At 44.0% G+C, this 23,959-nt stretch overlaps 1 protein-coding gene across 5 annotated transcripts in view; it reads left to right on the top strand.

The window, feature by feature from the left end:
• The window catches only part of LOC120063255 (autism susceptibility gene 2 protein-like), a 462,402-nt gene that overhangs the window by 267,455 nt on the left and 170,988 nt on the right, over nt 1-23,959 (top strand). For 4 of the 5 annotated variants that reach the window (XM_039013504.1, XM_039013509.1, XM_039013505.1 and 1 more), the window contains exon 5: nt 592-636. The exons of the other annotated variant lie outside the window; for it this stretch is intronic. In XM_039013504.1, coding sequence (XP_038869432.1) covers nt 592-636 — 45 coding nt within the window. The remainder of the gene's footprint in view (nt 1-591; nt 637-23,959) is intronic. 5 annotated transcript variants of the gene reach the window in all.

Here is a 23,959-nt window from a genome sequence, read left to right on the forward strand (position 1 = left end):
ATATATTTGTGTCTCACTTTCTTTCCTTTGGGCTCGATATTAAACATAACAGACAACAAAGCACACATGGAAAAATATGCCCAATGTCTGAGAAAACGGTTTATGTTCAGATTGAGTTATTTGAACTGTCTAGCCTTGCTTATAGTTTGCAAACCTAGCATAGCCTAACACACATTTTATCTAAAGTGGCTTAGAACACTGAGTGCATATATTTGAGTATATAAGACCCCGCGGGCATTTAACCCATAACCCTGGCATTACTAGTGCCACGCACTTACTAACTCAGTCACACTGGACCACCGTCATGTAGTGTAAGTGGAGGAGGTCATTAAGATTGAACATACCGTCACATTCCTGCTTCTCAGTGTCTCTGTGTTTTTGTGACCTCAAACCTGGCAACATCCTCTTGCAACAGCTGCTCCCTCCTCTGCTAGCTCTGCAAGGCCAGGAGAAAAAGAGCTGACGTTCGTACGCCAGGCGGGATGGCTGTGCACCAGATCTTAATATAGCAGCAGGCCAAGCCAGGCTAGGCAAGCACGGTGGCGGTAGACAGACCCACACCAATTAATGACTGTTGTCTCTTCTTTGCAGTTCACTTCTTTAAAAAGAGGCGAGCCCTCGTTTGGGAGACATGAGGTGAGGTCACATAAGCTAAGGGTCACATGCATGCATGTGCGCACACACACACACACACACACACTCCTACCATTTTCACCCTTGTTTGCACTTCTCTATATGTGCAGACTGCAGAAAAAGGCAAAGATGTTATGGCCAGTATTTGGGTCCTTGTATAGCTTTGTATGATTCTATAATATATGTAATATGTATACACACAGGTTGATTGATTGCATGTATTAGATAGTTTAAGAATATACATACATAGCCATATCACTCATAGGAATCTCTCACATACTCGAGCCACAACATATCAGAATATAGTTTGTTTGTTTAGATTATATCAGCCTTTGTGCCTCTAGGCAGTATGATTGTGCTTGACAGTTGGAATGTATTAAGTCACTAAAAGGTTATGAGAGATATTCATTGTCCAAGTATTGAGCAACGTATGTGCAAGTATTGGGAGGTATTGAGTGTCAGCTTTGTTTTAAATACATCTCAGGGCTTTGAGCTCATTCAGCTAGTTCTCAGTCTCTCTCTCTCTCTCTCTCTCTCTCTCTCTCTCTCTCTCTCTCTCTCTCTCTCTCTCTCTCTCTCTCTCTCTCTCTCTCTCTCTCTCTCTCTCTCTCTCTCTCTCTCTCTCTCTCTCTCTCTCTCTCTCTCTCTCTCTCTCTCTCTCTCTCTCTCTCTCTCTCTCTCTCTCTCTCTCTCTCTCTCTCTCTCTCTCTCTCTCTCATGTCCCCCTTCGCTCCACTTGGCTCTGTAATGAGGAGCGTTCATCAGCCATGTTTGAACTGTAGACAGGATTAACTTGGCTAAAGACTTAATGCACACCTCGCTTCCTTGCTCCCCTGTGCACCCAGTCACAGCTCTGCCTGTGTTTTCCTTAACCAGGCCATAGAATCGACAGGGAGCTCCGCTCTGCTCTCTCTCTCTCTCTCTCTCTCTCTCTCTCTCTGGTCTCCAGGGCCTCCTCCTCTGTAGCCCTCATTTCCACAGAATTAATTGAGTTCTCATTTTCTGGGAAAGCTATCAGGAAGGCAAAGAGAGAGAGAGAAAGAGACATAAAGAGAGAGAGAGAGAGAGACATAAAGAGAGAGAGAAAGACATAAAGAGAGAGATAGAGACAGGGAAAGAAAGACAGCAGAGAGGGGGCTGTGGAGGGGGCCTCAGAGAGCCTGCTCTCCCAGTCTTCCAGGGGTGGTAGACAGCCACTCGGCACCTCCGGGATGTGGAGGCCCCACTTCACCAAGCCGCACCACACGGCGCTGTGGTGGCTTTATATCTTTATATTTTCCACAGGGACCCTGCTGCCAGCTCACGGAGGGTTCAGGGAGGCCCTGTGGGCCCCGTGCTCAGGGTCAGGGAGACATGCTGTGTCCCCCCAGAGCAGAGAGAGAGAGCACGCTGGGTCCCCCAGAGCACAGCACGCCTGCTACTGTCTCACTTTAGCTCTTGTGTCTACTTTAGTACTAGTGCATACAGAGACAGGGATACAGCTCTCATACTGCGGGCACAGCATGTTGTGCTGCTACTGTGAGCTAATGCTAGTTAAGCGCTAACCTTTCCACCAAAGTCTCAGTGTTGGTGTGCCTACTAGAACAACATAGAGGCAGGATGTGACATCACTGCACAGGAGTAGCTTGTGCTTCAGAGACGAGAGAGAGATGGGATGATATGTATGTACGCACTGACCCTAGCTTTATAACACACATTACAGAGATGAAAGAAAGAGATTACATGTATGAAGCTAGAAAGAGAGAGAGAGAGAGAGAGAGAGACGATGACGTGTATGAAGAGTTACAGAGAGAGAACAAGAGAGAGATAGGATGACATATATGTATGCACTGACCTGACCCTACCTTCATCTGAACCCTTTCAATTATAGACTATTACAACTTCACTCACTATAATATTGATGTGCGGGCGGGCCACAGACGTCTTCGATTGCCCCGCTGTAAGTTGAGACAAACACTTAAGAAGTTGTTACGGTGGATTCCTCTTCCCCAATGTCGCTGCTTTAGCTTTAGTACTCAATAATTCAGAACCTAGCTAGCGTTAATGAGTTCCCCATAGGCTGGTCCCTTAGGAGCCTCCCCACTGTCATGTAGTTATATATCATGTCGCTTTTCAAATCAATTACATTTTGATCTGATAGACATGTAATTCAGCCTGATTGAATTTTCTGCACGGCGATAGCCAAACTGTTTTTGTGGAAATAGAAACGGAGCCAGTCAAAACGGGAATCTCCGTAATTATAATGGTATTTCTTCCTGATGTAGGCTGCCTGCTCACAAGTTTAAAAAAACACACAAGACGTAATTATGATAATAATTACAATATGGGGCTGTAGTGGAGTGGGTTGAGCACTTCAAGTTCCTTAGTGTCCACATCAATAAGGAATTTGAATTGGTGCACACACATCTACATAGTTGTGAAGAGGGTACGATAGCACCTTTTCCCTCTCAGGCGGCTGAAAAGATTTGGCATGGGCCCTCAAATCCTCAAAAGGTTTTACAGCTGCACCATTGAGGGCATCTTCACTGGCTGCAATACCGCTTGGTACAACAACTGCAAGGTACCCTACCACAAAGCGCTACAGGGAGTCATCACTGGGGCCGAGCTCCCTGCCATCCAGGACCTATATACCAGGCGGTGTCAGAGGAAGGCCCAAAAAAATGGTCAAATACTCCAGCCACCCAAGCCATAGACTGTTCTCACTGCTACCGCACGGCAAGCGATACCAGTGCACCAACAGGACCCTGAACAGCTTCTACCCACAAGCCATAAGACTGCTAAACAAGACTGCTAAATAGCTAATCAAATGGCTACCCGGACTACCTGCATTGACCCTTTTTTACACTCTTGCACTGACTCTACCTACACACTCACCCTCAATGTCACTCTCAATGACTGCATTCACGGTAAACGCTGCGTATGTCAAGTGGGTCACTAGTTGAACGGTACATCCGGTACATCACGTGTTGAACGGTACATCCGGTACATCACATGTTGAACGGTACATCACGTGTTGAACGGTACATCCGGTACATCACATGTTGAACGGTACATCCGGTACATCACATGTTGAACGGTACATCACGTGCTGAACGGTACATCCGGTACATCACGTGTTGAACGGTACATCCGGTACATCACGTGTTGAACGGTGCATCCGGTACATCACGTGTTGAACAGTACATCACGTGTTGAACGGTACATCACGTGTTGAACGGTACATCACGTGTTGAACGGTACATCCGGTACATCACATGTTGAACGGTACATCACGTGTTGAACGGTACATCCGGTACATCACGTGTTGAACGGTACATCCGGTACATCACGTGTTGAACGGTACATCCGGTACATCACGTGTTGAACGGTGCATCCGGTACATCACGTGTTGAATGGTACATCCGGTACATCACGTGTTGAATGGTACATCCGGTACATCACGTGTTGAACGGTACATCCGGTACATCACGTGTTGAACGGTGCATCCGGTACATCACGTGTTGAACGGTGCATCCGGTACATCACGTGTTGAACGGTGCATCCGGTACATCACGTGTTGAACGGTGCATCCGGTACATCACGTGTTGAACGGTGCATCCGGTACATCACGTGTTGAACGGTGCATCCGGTACATCACGTGTTGAACGGTACATCCGGTACATCACATGTTGAACGGTGCATCACGTGTTGAACGGTACATCCGGTACATCACGTGTTGAACGGTGCATCCGGTACATCACGTGTTGAACGGTACATCCGGTACATCACGTGTTGAACGGTGCATCCGGTACATCACGTGTTGAACGGTGCATCCGGTACATCACGTGTTGAACGGTACATCCGGTACATCACGTGTTGAACGGTACATCACGTGTTGAATGCGGAATGAGGGAGAGCTCGGTTTGATGTTTTGAAATTCTCTGAAAAAGTGTTCTATTGAAAAACAATTGTTACAAAATATATTTTGAATTAGGATCCATCGACGCATCCTCAGTTGCTGGGACCGCTATATCTATCCAGGGATCCTGCCAACCAAAGGTTTGAAGAGCTGCTTGGCATAGCAGCTAGCCTAGCTGCTAACTAGCTATCAAGCTAGCAAGGTTTCCCTTGTGGCTGGGACAGCGGATTGTCCCAGGCTTGTGGCTGTCTAAATCCCTGCTGTTTGTTGCTGTTTAAATCTGCACTGTGACCTGCCATTTCTGAAACTGTGTGGAGTACCAGTGTTAGCCTACGTTGCTACCATGGCATCCGAAGCTAAAGATGGGAGTCATGGAAAGAACAGTGTTTCTCTATCACAGGTGAAGGGTTTTAAACGAAGAAAAAGGGTTCTACATGCAGTTGTTACAACAACAGGAAAATAGCTTCAAGAGCTCTGTCCAAACACTGATGGACTCAACTAACAAAAGAATGGAAGATCTGATCAGAGAGGTCCAGGACCTTAAGAACAGTTTGCAGTTCTCCCAGGGAGAGTTGGTTGTCCTAAAAGAGACTTGCAGCAAGATGACAACAAACTGTAGGTCATCTTGAGATGACATCAGAACTCTCTGGGAATCATTATTAACAATGACTGGGTAAATTTTAAAAATATATAACTTTCAAAATAAAGAAATACAGCTGGTATGATGCATTTTGCATCATATGATGCAAAAAGCAGCATCACAAAATGTGATTGCTTACATGCAAAAGATTTTGAGACTATATCAACAATGGACTAATGAAACAAATACCAAAAGATTGTTTTTGAGTGGAGTAGTTAGTTAATAATTTTTTTTTTTTTTTTTTTTTTATTTTTTTTTTGATTTTTTTTTTTGGGGTGGATCAGCTTAATATTGCGGAAAGAATGTTGCTTCCAATGTAATTGTCTGCATCATTTCCAATCCCCCATATTTTTTGGGTAAATATATATATCCATACACGCATGCATACATATATACATATATACATACCTATATAGACATACATACTTTTTTAAAGAGTATACCTTTATTATTATTCCCCGCAAACCCTACCACCGATCCCGCAATTGGAGTAAACTGATAAACATTTCTGTTTTTACCTTCAATTTATACATCTTATACACATTTTACAGACACAGTCTACTTTATAATAGTTCTCTCTTGTTTGTTCTTAGTCCTTCCTCTATTTCTGTTGTCCATCCAGTTTGATTTCCACTTGTAACTGTGCTATTTCACAAAGGCTCCGCACCTATACACATTTCACAGATCCCGTATGCCCTACATTGTTTATCTTGTTATTAGTCCCACCCTTCAGCTCCACTCAACCCTTCCCATCTATCTTCCAACATCATCCATTTCGGATTTTTATTTGCCATATATTTTTCAACTGTGCTGTGATGCTTCACAAAAGATTTGAATCTTCCTATTCTCATAGCTTCCACGGATTGTAAATTAAAAATAAACATTTTTGCTAAAATAATTATTATATTATTGATTGATTGACTATGGCTTTTCAAATCCCCCAGTATTGCTATCTGTAGCGTTAGTTCTACGCAAATGTTGCAATTCTTCAACCATTCCTGGACCTGTGACCAAAAACGAGCTACATACGGACAATACCAAAATAAATGATCTAATGACTCTGCCTCCTCACAGCAGAATCTGCAGAGCTGGGAAGATTGTATCCCCCATATATATAACATTCTATTAGTTGCAAGAATTTTGTACAATAATTTAAATTGAAAAATTCGAAGTTTTGAATCCGGCGTTGTTTTGCGTATCAATTCATAAACCATGTGCCATGGAATGGGTACATCGAAAATCTCTTCCCAACTATTTTGCAATTTATATGGCACAGCTGTCAGTTTTTTGGTCCTTAAATTAAATTGGTATATGTTTTTATTTATCACACTTTTCTTTAACCATTTATGTTCTTTAATATAGGGCCGACATACAAGTTCCTTACTTTTTTCCCCTTCTACTTGCCTCTTCCATTTTTGTGGTAATGCTGCAATTAATTGGTTGTAATTTTGGGTAGAGCAGACATTTCCATATGTCTGTGTTAGCTGCATGTGTGACATTACTCCACCAGTCCTATTTATGATATCATTCACAAAAATTATACCTTTTTTAAACATTTCTTCGATAAATACAGTTTTTTTATCAATTACTATATTTGAATTTAACCACAATATTTGTTGTACTATTTGTTCCGTCCTTTCAGGTGGATTAAACTGAAATTGCAACCAACTTTCTAAGGCTTGTTTAAAAAATAAAGATATTTTGGAGATTATTTCCTTTTCAAACAACCGAAAGTGAGCAGGTGTAATCTGAATAAAGGGAAAAAGGCCCTTCTTGAACATAGGATGAGACATTCGTACCAATCTACTAGAGAACCAGTTTGGATTTAAGTATAACTTTTGTATGACTGATGCCTTTAGTGAGAGGTCTAATGCTTTAATATTTAATAATTTCTGCCCTCCGAATTCATATTCGTTATATAAATAGGCCCTTTTAATTTTATCTGGCTTGCCGTTCCAAATAAAATTGAATATTTTTTGTTCATATAATTTAAAAAGCAGGTCACTAGGTGTAGGCAAAACCATAAGCAAATAGGTAAACTGTGATATGATTAAAGAGTTAATCAGGGTGATTTTCCCACAAATAGACAGGTATTTTCCTTTCCATGGTAGCAAGATCTTATCTATTTTTGCTAACTTTCTATACAAATTTATTGGAGTGAGATCATTTCTTTCTTTTGGGATTTGTATACCGAGTATGTCCACATCTCCGTCAGACCATTTAATTGGTAAACTACATGGCAATGTAAAATGTGTATTTTTTAGTGATCCAATACGTAATATGGTACATTTATCATAATTTGGTTTTAATCCAGAGAGGATAGCAAATGTATCTAGATCCTCTAAGAGGCCGTGGAGAGACTCTAGTTGTGGTTTTAAAAGAAAACATGAATCATCAGCGTACAATGACACCTTAGTTTTTAGGCCCTGGATTTCTAATCCCTTAATATTAATGTTTGATCTAATTTTAACAGCTAACATTTCGATGGCAATAATAAATAGATATGCCGATAGTGGACAACCTTGTTTTACTCCTCTAGATAGTTTAAAACTTTCTGAGATGTAGCCATTATTTACTATTTTACACCTAGGGTTACTATACATAATTTTAACCCATTTTATAAGAGATTCCCCAAAATTGAAATATTCTAGGCATTTATATATAAACTCCAGTCGTACTTTATCAAAAGCCTTTTCAAAATCAGCTATGAAAACCAGGCCTGGTGTCCCGGATATTTCATAGTGTTCTATTGTTTCCAGTACTTGCCTTATATTATCTCCAATGTATCGTCCATGTAAAAAACCTGTCTGATTAGGATGAATAATATCTGACAAAACTTTTTTTATTCTATGCGCCAAGCATTTTGCTAGGATTTTTGCATCACAACACTGAAGTGTAAGAGGTCTCCAATTTTTTAAATGGACTGGATCTTTATATATACCACTTGGGTCCTGTTTCAGTAATAATGATATCACACCTTCTTGTTGCGTGTCTGATAATCTATCATTTATATAGGAGTGGTTAAAACAAGCTAATAATGGTCCTTTGAGTATATAAAAAAAAAAATTGTATACTTCCACTGGTATGCCATCCAGTCCTGGAGTTTTCCCATCCTTAAAGGCCCCAATTGCCTCAAGTAGTTCCTCCTCTGTAATTAGGCCTTTACATGAGTCTTTCTGTACAGATGTTAATTTTACATTATTATTAGGGAAAAAATCCATACAATTAGTTTCAGTTAGTGGAGATGGAGGAGCCTGAAACGAAAACATATTCTTAAAGTACTTTACTTCCTCTTTCAAAATATCATTTGGTGAATCATGCGTGACTCCATCATTTGTAACAAGTTTTAATACGTTTTTTTTGGTAGCATTTCTATATTGAAGATTGAAAAAGAATTTGGTGCATTTTTCCCCATATTCCATCCAGTTCGCTTTATTTTTATAATATATTACACTGGATCTTTCTTGAATAAGTTCCTCCATTTCTTTTTGTTTTTCCTCTAACTTATTCTGTGCCTCTATGGTACCGTTTTTATTGTTATCTAACTGTACTGTTAGTCCTTCAATTTCCTTTGTTAATATGGACTCTTTTGATCTAAATTGCTTTTGTTTTATAGATGAGTACTGAATTGCATGGCCTCTAAAGGCACACTTAAAAGTGTCCCATACAATATGGGGATCTGCTGTACCTATGTTATGTCTAAAAAAGTCAGTTATAAATTCTTCTGTCCTAGTTCTAAACAATTTATCATCTAGTAGGCTTTGATTAAATTTCCAATATCCTCGCCCACGTGGAAATTCTGTAAGAGTAATATATATGCCAATTATGTGATGGTCCGACCGCATTCTGTCCCCTATCAAACACTTTTTAACTTTTGGTGCCAGAGAGAATGATATAAGAAAGTAGTCAAGGCGACTAGCTTGATTAAGCCTCCGCCATGTATATCTCACTAGGTCAGGGTATTTAAGTCTCCATATATCCACTAATTCCAATATATCCATGACATTCCTGATTTCCTTAAGTGCCTGAGGGTGATAGTTTGTAGTGTGATTTCCTTTCCGGTCCATAGAGGTATTTAAGACCGTATTAAAATCTCCCACTATAATAATAGAGTCTAGTGTTGCTTGTAGAGTTGATACATTCTTATATATATTGTCAAAGAAGCTTGGATCATCATTATTCGGACCGTATAGGTTAATAAGCCATATATGTTTATTGTCCAATAACATATTTAAAATAATCCATCTACCTTGAGGATCTGTTTGGACAAGTTGCACATTTGGATCAAAGTTATTATTAATTAAAACCATCACCCCTTTTGAATTTCTTTGCCCATGGGAGAAATATATTTCGCCCCCCCAGTTCTTTTTCCACAAAACTTCATCTAAAACTGTCGAATGGGTTTCCTGTAAACAATAGATATTATAATCCTTCTCTTTTAGCCAGGTAAATACTGATCGTCTTTTCTTATTATCTGCTAAGCCATTACAATTGTAACTGGCTATACTTATTTCACCACTTACCATAATGAGACACACCTTTCAATTATTTTTATCAAAATATATGTTTGTAAACGTCCTATTAAAAAGTAACATAATGATTGAGTGTCTATATAGTTGTACCATGACATTTGCATCTCCACTAAGCAAACCTCCAATTGGTCCCCACTATTCCACCCGCCAAAAGCCCCCATCTCGAGTTGGGTTGTCATCCCAATGCCCGGCAGACCACCCCCGACCCCCCGCATCCCACAGCCCCGGACCGACTGGGATCCATCCTTCGAAAAGTGCACACAGCGCCATCCACCGAACCGAAGCAGATCCATTGCCAAATGCATTTCCATCGCCCTCACCTCGATTTGTATTATATATTGCTGTGGATCATCCTCTATAGTCCCTAACATCTTTTACTTCTTCCTTCGCAACAGTTGTGGGATACACACATACACCCACACACATTCAGCCCTTACCCCCACACAACCATAAGCTCACCCTCTCAACAATTGCACCATCCCAGAGCCCAACTCAAGATGGGTCATGATTTACAAATGTACTTGCAGTTGCAGCTGCATGAGAAGGCCTGCAAGACCGCGCAAAAAATGAGCATAAATGTAGAGATTTATTTACCATTGTCACATCCTAGATGATGGAGGTCAAATGTACACCTTCTTCCTGAAACACCCACAATACGGTCATCCGTTTTGACCATGTTCCCAAGCATCTCCATGCAGTCCGACTTTGATTTCGTGCCACCAGGGCCACAATAATATACCCCCTCTCTGAATGTCCGAGTGTGACCCCCTCCCCATGGGTTACTGCAGCTAGTGTTGCCAGCACTGCCACTGCCTGGGTGGGGGCACCCCACCAGAATCCCCACCGGCTAGGTACAAGGTCGTCAAGGTTCTCATTAGCAGCTTTGAGAATTTCCTTGTTTATTATGCTCTCCCTTTAGGGGGCTTTGGCTTTGCAGGACCAACCCTGCCAAGCAGGCTCAGAATCTTGAGGGGGCAGTGCTGCTCTTGGTCTCTGACCTCATTTTGGCTGCATACAGACCGCTTACAGCATGCACATAAAACAGTTAGGGACTTCTCCTTAGTATCTGGGCCTTTCATGTGGGTGTCTAGGGTATAGGGCCATGGACCGTACCATTAAAATAGGATAATAAATAATTAGATATAATTTATTTTAAAAATGTAGTTCCCCATGATAGGACAATAAATAAATAAGACGTATAATTCATTATAAAAGTATATCCATCATCTGAACAACATTGAAAGCCCTCTCATACCCGGCTCACAGCAATACATTGGCTCTGGGATATGCAACCATTTCATTACTCACTCACTCAACTTTCCAAACATAACAAATAAAATAAACACACACCACACCATCCACACATACTGTGCCTTCTGTTTACTTAGTTTTTATCTTTACTATGTAGAAATAGTGCTTGTGTTCAATTAGTTATATGTGAAGATTTATAGAAAAGCTATATTTTGTATTGTATTGTTACAATCAATAACCGGGCTTGAATTGTGTTTATTTTCCTCATCTATGAGAACTTTGTAATTTTTAAAATAACCATGGAGTAGTCTTTGTGTCTCTGAACAACTGGTTATCAATATATAGTTTATCAACGACGAGAGCTACTCGTTTCGCTTTTAATCTATTTTCTTTGAAAATTGGATACAGAACTTTGCGCCGTTCTGCAATTTCCTTCGGAAACTGATCATTCATGCCAATTTTGGTCCCAGCAAGTCTTTTACCCAGGCTTTTAACCATTATTTTATCTTTAAATGAAGCAAATTTGGCAACGATTGGGCGTTCGTACCTCTGCCCTCTCTGTCCGAGGCGGTGTACACGTTCAAGTTGGATCTTGTCGATAACTTCGCGTGGAATCTGAAGCGCTGCAAGAAGGAACTCTCTAACTACAGATTCAGGAACTTCTCCTTCTTTCTCTTGGATATTTGTAAGTACCAAATTCTCTCTCATGGATCTAGTTTGTATGTCCAGTAAGGATTCCTTCAGAACGGTGTTCTCCTTTTTAATTTCATTCATTTCGGTTTCAATCTTATTGACTGTCCCTTTTAGCGCGTGTGTTTCCTTCTCCAATGCCGCAGCTTTTTCATCACTCATCTCTAGGCTTGCCTTCAACTCTTTTATATCCTTACTAACTAATTCAAGTATACCCAGTTTGTCATTTATTGATTTTAACAGATCGGTTTCGACCTTTACCATTGCCGGTGGTGAGAATATTAAATCATCAGTGTCTGTTGAAGAGTCACGTTTTCGTTTTTGAATCGGTTCCCCTGTCTTACTCTCCGTCATGTTTGGGTGTTGCTTGTTTTCGTAATATTTGTCGATAAATGTCTCTAGTCTTAGGATTTGTTTTGTGTTATTATCCAGATTGAAGGTTATCACCCACCAGATTATTTAGTGCTAATATTTTAGTCTAATTTAGCAGATATTTCGAATATTATGTTTTATCTTGAGGTGCTCTACATAACTTCGTTCAGTCCGCCATTACCTTTACGTTACCTTTACGTCCGCCGTCCTCTGATCTGATTGTTTGCATCTTGTGTAATTTAGTTGATTTAATCCGAACCTCAGTGTTTTATTTTTTTCGGACTTCCTGTGTCTAGAGAGGGGATAAATGAAACTATACATAGCAGAGTTGCTGTGTTGTACTCAGCTGACAGGTAGATTCAGAGGGTAGAATACAGCCAAGGCCTAAGCCTTATTCCTTTGTTATTTGTCACTGAAACATTTTTATCGTCAACTAGTACTGTTACGGCTGTCCTCGCTGACAGAAGGTGGGGACCAAAACGCAGAGTGGTTAGTGTTCATTCTTTTAATGAAAATCAACAAAACACTTCAAAATACAAAAACAACCAATGTGACAAAACCGAAACCGTCCTGTGTGGCAACAAAACCTCCACAGGAACAAACACCCACAAAACACAAGTGAAACCCTGGCTGCCTAAGTATGATTCTCAATCAGGGACAACGATTGACAGCTGTCTCTGATTGAGAATCATACCAGGCTGAACACAAAATCCCAACATAGAAAATCAACCATAGACAACCCACCCAACTCACGCCCTGACCAACTAAAACAAATACATGACAAAGGAAAACAGGTCAGGAACGTGACAGAACCCCCCCCTTAAGGTGCGAACTCCGGGCGCACCAGCACAAAGTCTAGGGGAGGGTCTGGGTGGGCGTCTGTCCACGGTGGCGGCTCTGGCGCTGGTCGTGGTCCCCACCCCACCATAGTCAACCCCCGCTTCCGTGGCCTCCTCCCAATATTCACCCTCCATGTCAATCCCACTATTCCAAAGGGCAGTAACAGACTGAGGGGTAGCACCTGACTGAGGGGTAGCACCTGACTGAGGGGTAGCACCTGACTGAGGGGTAGCACCTGACTGAGGGGTAGCACCTGACTGAGGGACGGCAGCTCCGGGCTGAGGGACGGCAGCTCCGGGCTGAGGGACGGCAGCTCCGGGCTGAGGGACGGCAGCTCCGGGCTGAGGGACGACAGCTCCGGGCTGAGGGACGGCAGCTCCGGGCTGAGGGACGGCAGCTCCGGACTGGCTGGCTCTGGCGGATCCTGGCTGGCTGGCTCTGGCGGATCCTGGCTGGCTGGCTCTGGCGGATCCTGGCTGGCTGGCTCTGGCGGATCCTGGCTGGACGGCTCTGGCTGGTCCTGGCTGGACGGCTCTGGCTGGTCCTGGCTGGACGGCTCTGGCTGGTCCTGGCTGGACGGCTCTGGCTGGTCCTGGCTGGACGGCTCTGGCTGGTCCTGGCTGGACGGCTCTGGCAGGTCCTGGCTGGACGGCTCTGGCAGGTCCTGGCTGGACGGCTCTGGCTGGTCCTGGCTGGACGGCTCTGGCTGGTCCTGGCTGAATGGCTCTGGCTGGTCCTGGCTGGCTGACGGCTCGGGACAAACGGGCAGCTCTGAAAGCTCGGGACAGACGGGCAGTTCTGAACAGACGGGCAGCTCTGACGGCTCGGGACAGACGGGCAGCGCTGGGCAGGCAGACAGTTCAGGCAGCGCTGAGCAGGCAAGCAGCGCAGGCGGCGTTGGGCAGACGGCCGACTCTGACCTGCTGAGGCGCACAGTAGGCCTGGTGCGTGGTGCCGGAACTGGAGGCACTGGGCTGGAGACACGCACCACAGGGAGAGTGCGTGGAGGAGGAACAGGGCTCTGGAAACGCACTGGAAGCCTGGTGCGTGGTGTTGGCACTGATGGTACTGGGCTGGGGTGGGAAGGTGGCGCCGGATATACCGGACCGTGAAGGAAGACACGCGCTCTTGAGCACCGAGCCTCCCCAACCCTACCAGGTTGAATGGTCCCCGTAGCCCTGCCAGTGCGGCGAGGTGGAATAGCCCGCACTGGGCTATGCAGGCGAACCGGGGACACCACCTGTAAGGCTGGTGCCATGTACGCCGGCCCGAGGAGACGTACTGGAGGCCAGATATGTTGGGCCGGCTTCATGGCACCCGGCTCGATGCCCAACCTAGCCCTCCCAGTGCGGCAAGGTGGAATAGCCCGCACTGGGCTAAGCACGCGTACTGGGGACACCGTGCGCTCCACCGCATAACACGGTGTCTGACCAGTACGACGCCCTCTCACTCCACGGTAAGCCCGGGGAGTTGGCTCAGGTATCCAACCCGGCTTCGCCACACTCCCCTTTAGCCCCCCCCCCCCCCCCCCCCAAGAAATTTTTGGGTGAGCCTCTCGGGCTTCCGTGCTAGCCGCGTACCCTCATACCTCCGGTTCCTCTCTCCGGTTACCTCTGCTCTCCTCGCTGCCTCCAGCTGTTCCCATGGGAGGCGATCCTTTCCAGCCAGGATCTCCTCCCATGTGTAGCAACCCTTGCCGTTCAAGACGTCTTCCCATGTCCATTCCTCTGTCTGTCTCTGCTGCTGTCGCTGCCCTTCTCCACTCCGCTTGGTCCTCTTGTGGTGGGTGTTTCTGTTACGGCTGTCCTCGCTGACAGAAGGTGGGGACCAAAACGCAGAGTGGTTAGTGTTCATTCTTTTAATGAAAATCAACAAAACACTTCAAAATACAAAAACAACCAACGTGACAAAACCGAAACCGTCCTGTGTGGCAACAAAACCTCCACAGGAACAAACACCCACAAAACACAAGTGAAACCCTGGCTGCCTAAGTATGATTCTCAATCAGGGACAACGATTGACAGCTGTCTCTGATTGAGAATCATACCAGGCCGAACACAAAATCCCAACATAGAAAATCAACCATAGACAACCCACCCAACTCACGCCCTGACCAACTAAAACAAATACATGACAAAGGAAAACAGGTCAGGAACGTGACAAGTACAGCATCCCCAGTGACACTATAGCAACACAAAGGGCCTCTGCTCTGCAGTCATGGCTTTGTGCCTAAGGAGGAAAAATAACAATTTCTCCCCCACCTCCCACCTGCAGTATCCAGCATCCAGCCCACCTTTTAGTTTAGTTGAGCAATGGCTGTTGTTTTGGTATTGCTGAGAAGAAGCAATGGAGTTACCAGCAGCTGCACAGGCAGGGTTTGTGTAGATGGATGCAGGGATGGATGGAGGGGTGAAGGGTTGGATAGATAGATGGAAGCTGGGGTTTAGAACATCAGTCTTAAAATAGTAATGAAATGTGGCTGTTGTCAGCTCCTCTAAGGATAACAGACGTAGCAAAGCATCCCGGCTCATCCGTAAGCAGGCAAGAGATTGTGCGTGTCAAAGGTGGATTTCTCCCCCAAAATAAAACATTGAGAAGGATCACCAATCCCTCTAGCAAACCGTGTTTCCTCTATCATCCTCCCCCCCCTTTTCCACATCAACGTATTTCTGATGCGGTTCTCTCCTTTAAATCCCCACAGATATCTGTTTCTTTTTCCCCCCATATTCTTATCCCCCCGTCCCCCCTTCCCTCCCTCCCTCCCTCCCTCCCTGAAATTGATGTTTTACTGCCTTCATTAAGATGTGCAGCAGTCATATGCAGTGGCGCGGTGTTTTCCCCCTGAAGTTTAGCTCCATGACACTCGCCATTAGAACACATTATGGCCCTAGATTTCATAGCACAGTGGAACACTGTATAATTTGATTAGTGTTATTAATCAAGTGGAATAGATATGTCCCCCCCCTGCCTTTGCTCGATCTCCGATACGCCCCCAGACCCTCCTGACTCCCTCCCTTGCATCTCCTCCCCATCTTCTCTCCTCCCACTGTAACACATGGCTTGTATGCCTGTATGCCTATTTGTTAAAGGCCTGTGCGCTCTCTCCCTTTCACAGCCGTTTTTTTCATCCCCTGGCCAGCACATAAATCAATTGAAATGAAAGTTCCATAATTGTGCTTGCTGGGAGGTAAAACTGCTCTAAGAATGTTTTAAAGGGAATTTTTACTAGCTGTTCAGTGTAGTTGGAAGACGAGGCGGGAGAAAAGGAGAGGAAAGTGAGGCCAGTAGAATATATGGGCCTGGATTCTTCATTACTGAAGTAATTCTCCTGCAAATGATAGTGCAGACCCCAGAGGGGGGAGAGAATCCCCACCGCAGAGCTGCCTGGAAGTTTTAACCTGGTTAATCTCTCATGGAGAGACCAACTCACGGCACTAATATTATGTGTTAGGGATGGAGGGATAAGGAGGGGGATGGAGGGATGGAGGGTAGGCGTTTGTTCTCTAGAACATGGACTTAAATCATAACCAGTGCTGGGGGTTGTTGAATTTTTTCTGCATAGTAATGGATTGCTGGTGTTTAAAATATGCCTCAAACGCAAGAGTTAATTTCATTTAAAGACTATTTCGTTTTTTCCCAGAGACAATATGCTTAAGGGATGTACAATTTTGGGGGTTGAAATTTAATTTAGAAATATTATGCTGGAAATGTAAATTATTTCTCTTAGTGTAATACATTTTTTTGTACTAGTTGAGGCTCGAGGTGGCATAGTGGCATGCAGTTCGGAAATAACATAGATAGCACAGCAGCACTTTACAAAATAATGACATAAAAGAGGAGAAGGAGGAGAGAAGACTTGTCAGCTCTTATAGAGGCAAATTCTCTCGCTCTCTTTCTCTCTATCTCTCTCTGTCTTCCTCTCTCTATCTCTCTCTGTTTTCCTCTCTCTCTATCTCTCTCTGTCTTCCTCTCTCTCTGTCTTCCTCTCTCTCTATCTCTCTCTGTCTTCCTCTCTCTCTATCTCTCTCTGTCTTCCTCTCTCTCTATCTCTCTCTGTCTTCCTCTCTCTATCTCTCTCTGTCTTCCTCTCTCTCTATCTCTCTCTGTCTTCCTCTCTCTCTATCTCTCTCTGTCTTCCTTTCTCTCTATCTCTCTCTGTCTTCCTCTCTCTCTATCTCTCTCTGTCTTCCTCTCTCTATCTCTCTCTGTCTTCCTCTCTCTATCTCTCTCTGTCTTCCTCTCTCTCTATCTCTCTCTGTCTTCATCTCTCTCTGTCTTCCTCTCTCTCTATCTCTCTCTGTCTTCATCTCTCTCTGTCTTCCTCTCTCTCTATCTCTCTCTGTCTTCCTCTCTCTCTCTCTATCTCTCTCTGTCTTCCTCTCTCTCTATCGCTCTCTGTCTTCCTCTCTCTCTATCTCTCTCTGTCTTCCTCTCTCTCTATCGCTCTCTGTCTTCCTCTCTCTCTATCTCTCTCTGTCTTCCTCTCTCTCTATCTCTCTCTGTCTTCCTCTCTCTCTATCTCTCTCTGTCTTCATCTCTCTCTGTCTTCCTCTCTCTCTATCTCTCTCTGTCTTCCTCTCTCTCTATCTCTCTCTCGCTATGTCTGCCTTGCCTGGGGAAAGCAGGCATCACATCAGCCATGCAGCCTTCCTGTGCGTCACTGGAAACAAGCCTCCAGTCTTAATCAAACCTGTCTTCCACCCTGCCGCCATCTTGTTTCTAGCAGCTGCATACAGTATGTGCGCTATAATGGTGAATTAAACATCACTGAGGACTCCTGCCATGTTTTTGTTATGGGTACGCCCCCATCCCCGTCTCTCCACACCCCCTGTCTGTGCTCATATGGACTCTGTTGTCATCCTCCTTCACTTTTGGCCATTGTCTTCTTTGGTTTATAAAGAAGTGTCATTCTACCCCGTGCACCTCCTCTTCTCACTCTCCAGTCCAAGATGGCTGCCTGTCCTCTCTGGTACAGCAGGCAGTCCTCTTCAAGGTTAAGGTTAGCGTTGAAGATGCCAGGTCTCATCCGCATCGTGCCCGGCATCCAGTCCAGTAGGCTGAGGGAGAAAGGGAGAAAAGACACAGCCTGTTACTGCTTGGAGTGGGTCTCATTCCAGGGGCACTAACAACTACATGTAATTAGTCACTTCTCACTAGGCCAGATCTGAGACTCAGTTAGAGCCTGGGATGAGGCGAAGGGGAGAAGCAAGGGCCAACCGACCCAGCGGTTGCAGCCATTACATTACAGCAGACAGAGGTGATTAGCTCTGCAATGGGCCTGAGTAGAGCTCAACTAAGCCCTTCAGCTAGGCTCTTCAGCTAGGCTCTTCAGCTAGGCTCTTCAGCTAGGCTCTCTATGGAGAATACACAGCAGCCTGAACTATGCTACAGCTAGGCCATAGGGATACAATATAATGCTACAGAATGTTCTATTATATCTGTGAGTCTGCAGAATTCATCAGACTGAACTGTGAGCAGCAGTGTGGCATAGAACTCTGATGTTACTGAGGTAAAGTCAGAGGTTTTATCTATGTAGGGTTGATATCCCCCCTGCTGTGGAGAATGTGAAGTTTTGGGATCACAATATGGTGTACCAGAATGGAGCTGGCATGCATGGCATTTTTCTAAAGTTTAGAAACAAAACCAAGAAAGGAATGTTAGTATCTTACTTCCCCACTGTCTGGTTCTGCAGTCCAACACAACTCTACATGTGTTGACTGCTGTGTTTGTGAGTCTCACGTTTCGGGCTTTGAAGATATCTTTGATGAGCCAGAACAAAAAAAACACCATGACAAAGTTGAGAGAGGAGAGAAAAGAGAGAGACACATAGAGAAAGAGGTAGAGAGAGAAAAGGTTGTCCTGGGCGTTGTGCATTGACGCAGCGTGACCAATTGAGGTTGTGGGGATGAATGAGGGTATTCACAGTGCCTAATGAAAGAGCTCCCGCTGGGCCTTGAATTAGGGTGGGCCCATCTGCCCCACACAGCTAAGCACAAACCAAACCAGTGACCTCGAAAATTACCCAGGAAGCACTTTGTGACGGTCTCCCCAGCAACAGGCCGGGTTCACATGGTAACCAGGCGCTTTGCTCAATCAATCCTCTGGCAGCCTCTTCAACAGAACAGAGAGAAATTTGGTTGGTCGGAAGGTTGGAGGGCCCCGTGTGAAATCAACTTAGAGAGGACAGAGAGGACACCCAGAAAGAACTGGCAAGGATTATTTCATGTGAAGTGAAACCTCTGAGCTAAACTCTCACCCAGTTCAAGAGGTGTGGGATGTTGTTGCCCTCTCAAACTTCTTCACCTTTAAAATACAAAGAGCTTCTTGTTGTTAGTTGTTTGTTTACTCTTAGACTGTGTAGACTGGCACCCCAATGGTGGAACAAACTCCCTCACGACGCCAGGTCAGCGGAGTCAATCACCACCTTCCGGAGACACCTGAAACCCCACCTCTTTAAGGAATACCTAGGATAGGATAAAGTAACCCCCCCCCTTAAAAGAGTTAGATGCACTATTGTAAAGTGGTTGTTCCACTGGATATCATAAGGTGAATGCACCAATTTGTAAGTCGCTCTGGATAAGAGCGTCTGCTAAATGACTTAAATGTACAGTATGTGTTCAGATTTAGTAGATGTACTGTAACTGAAAGAGGACAACATCACAGATATTAGGGGTTACAGAGTATTTATAGTTGCATCGCAGAGCTGGACATTAGATTTATAGACCAATGAAGGGGTCCAGGATTATTGTCACTCTTGATAAAGATGAGGGAAAAAGACTGCATAAATAATATAAATACCGAGCTATATTGTATGCAAACTTTTTTTTAAATAATAGTGTTATGCTTATACAATTGCTCAGAGGAAGAAATGTTTTCTATTTCAAGTAATATAAAACATTGCCCTCTTTAATTCAAACCACAGGATTTCACAACGGGGTTCAAGTCCGGAGACTGAGATGGCCATTGCAAAATGTTGATTTTGTGGTCAATCAACCATTTTTTTGTGGATGTTGATGTGTGTTTGGGGTTATTGTCTTGATGGAAGATCCACTTCTTTCAATGGCCACACCCAACGTACAGTTGAAGTCGGAAGTTTACATACACTTAGGTTGGAGTCATTAAAACTTGTTTTCAACCACTCCACAAATTTCTTGTCAACAGACTATAGTTTTGACAAGTCGGTTAGGACATCTACTTTGTGCATGACACAAGTAATTTTTCCAACAATTGTTTACAGGCAGATTATTTCATTTATAATTCATGTGTTACAATTCCAGTGGGTCAGAAGTTTACATACACTAAGTTGACTGTGCCTTTAAACAGCTTGGAAAATTTCAGAAAATTATGTCATGGCTTTAGAAGCTTCTGATAGGCTAATTGACATAATTTGAGTCAATTGGAGGTGTACCTGTGAATGTATTTCAAGGCCTACCTTCAAAGGCAGTGCCTCTTTGCTTGACATCATGGGAAAATCAAAAGAAATCAGCCAAGACCTCAGAAAAAAATTGTAGACCTCCACAAGTCTGGTTCATCATTGGGAGCAATTTCCAAACGCCTAAAGGTACCATGTTCATCTGTACAAACAATAGTACGCAAGTATAAACACCTTGGGACCACGCAGCCGTCATACCGCTCAGGAAGGAGACACGTTCGGTCTCCTAGAGATGAATGTACTTTGGTGTGAAAAGTGCAAATCAATCCCAGAACAACAGCAGGGACCTTGTGAAGATGCTGGAGGAAACAGGTACAAAAGTATTTAGATCCACAGTAAAACGAGTTCTATGTCGACATAACCTGAAAGGCCGCTCAGCATGGAAGAAGCCACTGCTCCAAAACCGCCATAAAAAAGCCAGACTACGGTTTGCAACTGCACATGGGGACAAAGATCGTACTTTTTGTCCTCTGGTCTGATGAATCAAAAATAGAACTGTTTGGCCATAATACCCATCGTTATGTTTGGAGGAAAAAGGGGGAGACTTGCAAGCCGAAGAACACCATCCCAACCGTGAAGCACAGGGGTGGCAGCATTCTGTTGTGGGGGTGATTTTCTGCAGGAGGGACTGGTGCACTTCACAAAATAGATGGCTTCGTAAGAATGGAAAATTATGTGGATATATTGAAGCATCATCTCAAGACATCAGTCAGGAAGTTAAAGTTTGGTCACAAAATGGTCTTCCAAATGAACAATGACCCCAAGCATGCTTGCAAAGTTGTGGCAAAATAGCTTAAGGACAACAAAGTCAAGGTATTGGAGTGGCCATCACAAAGCCCTGACCTCAATCCTATAGAAAATATGTGGGCAGACCTGATAAAGCATGTGCGAGCAAGGAGGCCTACAAACCTGACTCAGTTACACCAGCTCTGTCAGGAGGAATGGGCCAAAATTCACCCAACTAATTGTGGGAAGCTTGTGGAAGGCTACCCAAAACGTTTGACCAAAGTTAAACAATTTAAAGGCAATGCTACCAAATACTAATTGAGTGTATGTAAACTTCTGACCCACTGGGAATGTGATGAAAGAAATATAGGCTGAAATAAATAATGTTCTCTACTATTATTCTGCCATTTCACATTCTTAAAATAAAGTGGTGATCCTAACTGACCTAAAACAGGGAATTTTTATTCGGATTAAATGTCAGGAATTGTGAAAAACTGAGTTAAATGTATTTGGCTAAGTTGTATGTAAACTTCTGACTTCAACTGTATGTGTGCGTGGCCAAAGAGCTTTATTTTCATGTCATTTGACCAAAGCACACCCTGAGGTTTGATAAACGGCATTGGCACTTGGATTGGAACCGGTACAATGGCCATATGACACGAAAATAGAGGTCATTGGCCACGCACACCAACGATGTGAAGATTCCTCATCCCTACTGTCAAATATGGTGGTGGATCTTTGATGTTATAGGGCTATTTTGCTTCCACAGGTCCTGGGGCCCTTGTTAAGGTCAACGGCATCATGAACTTTACCCAGTACCAGGACATTTTAGGCAAAAACCTGGTAGCCTCTGCCAGGAGGCTGAAACTTGGCCACACATGGATCTTCCACCAAGGCAATAACCCAAGCACACATCAAATTTCACAAATAAATTCTTGCTTGACCCCAAATCTGCATTTTAAAATGGCCATCTCAGTCTCCGGACTTGATCCCCATTGAAAACCTGTGGTTTGAATTGAATTGGACAATCCATAAGCGCAGACTAACGACATCAAGGATCTGGAAAGATTCTGTATGGGTGAATGGTCTAAGATCCCTCCCCATGTGTTCTCCAATCTCATAAAACATTTAGAGATTTTTGTATTACTTGTTAAACAAAATCTCTTTCTCTTAGCAATTGTATTAGTATAAAATAATATATTTGGAAGAAAAAAATGTGTATACAATATAGCTCAGTATTTCTATTGGTCATTTTATATTGTCTTTTTTGCTCATCTTTATCAAAGATCCAATCATTCCGGACCCCACTGGATTATTACAGACAGGGGATCATTTACCCATGTGATTCTGTTGAATCCCTATCAGCTCTATGGGCATGGGGAACGTACTGTGTGACTTACCAGGATTCGCACCCAGGTGTCCTGTGCTCCACAAGACTGTGTTAGCATGCAGAGCTAAAGTCTGGGAAATATACAGCAATAGATCATAGAAGTTAGTCAGTGTATCTCTATTCCGTGACTAAACTTTTGACAGCATGAGATGACAATCCACCCTCTGCACTGCGTCTCTCCTACTGCCACACGGTAATGAGATTGTGCTGCTGGAAATATCCCTACAAAGCATCTGAGTCTGACAGCACCTTCAGACAGGCCTGCATTGCTTGCCTTCATTGCCTGGCTTCACTGCCTTGTCTGCCTGCCTGCCTGAAATGAAAAGAGGTGCTGAAAGAAAAACAATCAGAATCAGAGACGAAGGAATCTGAGGAATCAGAACGAGGAAGCTCCCCCCTAAACCCCCCTCCCGATCTCTATGCAGACACCGCCGCCGTACACGGCGCTCTACACAACGGAACTCTTTTATCCTGAGCGTGATTAGCCATCCAAAACGTTTTAAAGCCCCTTTGACTGTGTTCTTCCTCAAACTAGAGAGTTCCGTTCTGTTCAAGGGGGCTCTTGATTGGGGAGGAGCTTTCCTCCCCAGGCTGCCAGTGATCTCTCCTCTAATTGTGTCGTTCTCTCGTTCTTTTGTTCTCTGACGAAGCTTGCCGTGTGTGTTGGCGTGGGAGCCCTTTAAGTGCCGCTCTGCCGTACTAACGGCACTGCCGCCTCTTTCTGCTGCTATCTTGTTCTCCTCCCCGTCAGATCAAGACACCAAAGGCACTCGGTTTAGAAACCACCCGGTTCTTTACAACATGTATGCGTCTGTCTGTGTGAGAATGGCTTTGTACAGTACATACACTTAAACTACAAATTAGCCTTCTGATGAGGCCTAATGCTGACCTACATGAGGTAGAAGAGTTGGATAAAGGACCCCTCCAACTGCTTTTATACATTCATATTATCTCCTTTTCTCAATTGAAGTGTCTTCAACTTTTTGCTGTTTCTTTCCTCTGCTGTAGGATGATCTGCCACGTTGACAACTGTGCAACCTTTGTAGTACATTAAAGCGGGATGGGAGCAAAGCCCCATGTTTCAGGACATTTCTATGTGGATCTATAGCTTTCACAGGCTTAAAATCCCAAGTCCTCTGATGGGGAAAAAACAGGTTGTTAGGAAGCGGGGGAAGGCAGGCGGCCGAAAAGACACACACACACACACACACACACACACACACACACACACACACACACACACACACACACACACACACACACACACACACACACACACACACACACACACACACACACACACACACACACACACACACACACACACACACACACACACACAGAGCAACAGAGGGAGAGGTAGGGGAGATGAAATGAAGAGGAGTGAAAACACAGCTCATAAAATCAGTATTATAACAACATTAATTGATGCTGCTGAGTGCCATATGTGACGCCATATGGAGCAGGCACCCCAGAGGCCTGCTGTAATAGACAGCCTGCGGTGGTGCACACAATTTGGCACGTTTACAAACAAGGGACATCCCATTAATATCAG

This window comes from Salvelinus namaycush, chromosome 18 (assembly GCF_016432855.1).
Source record: "Salvelinus namaycush isolate Seneca chromosome 18, SaNama_1.0, whole genome shotgun sequence".
In the NCBI taxonomy this organism is placed as follows: domain Eukaryota; kingdom Metazoa; phylum Chordata; class Actinopteri; order Salmoniformes; family Salmonidae; genus Salvelinus; species Salvelinus namaycush.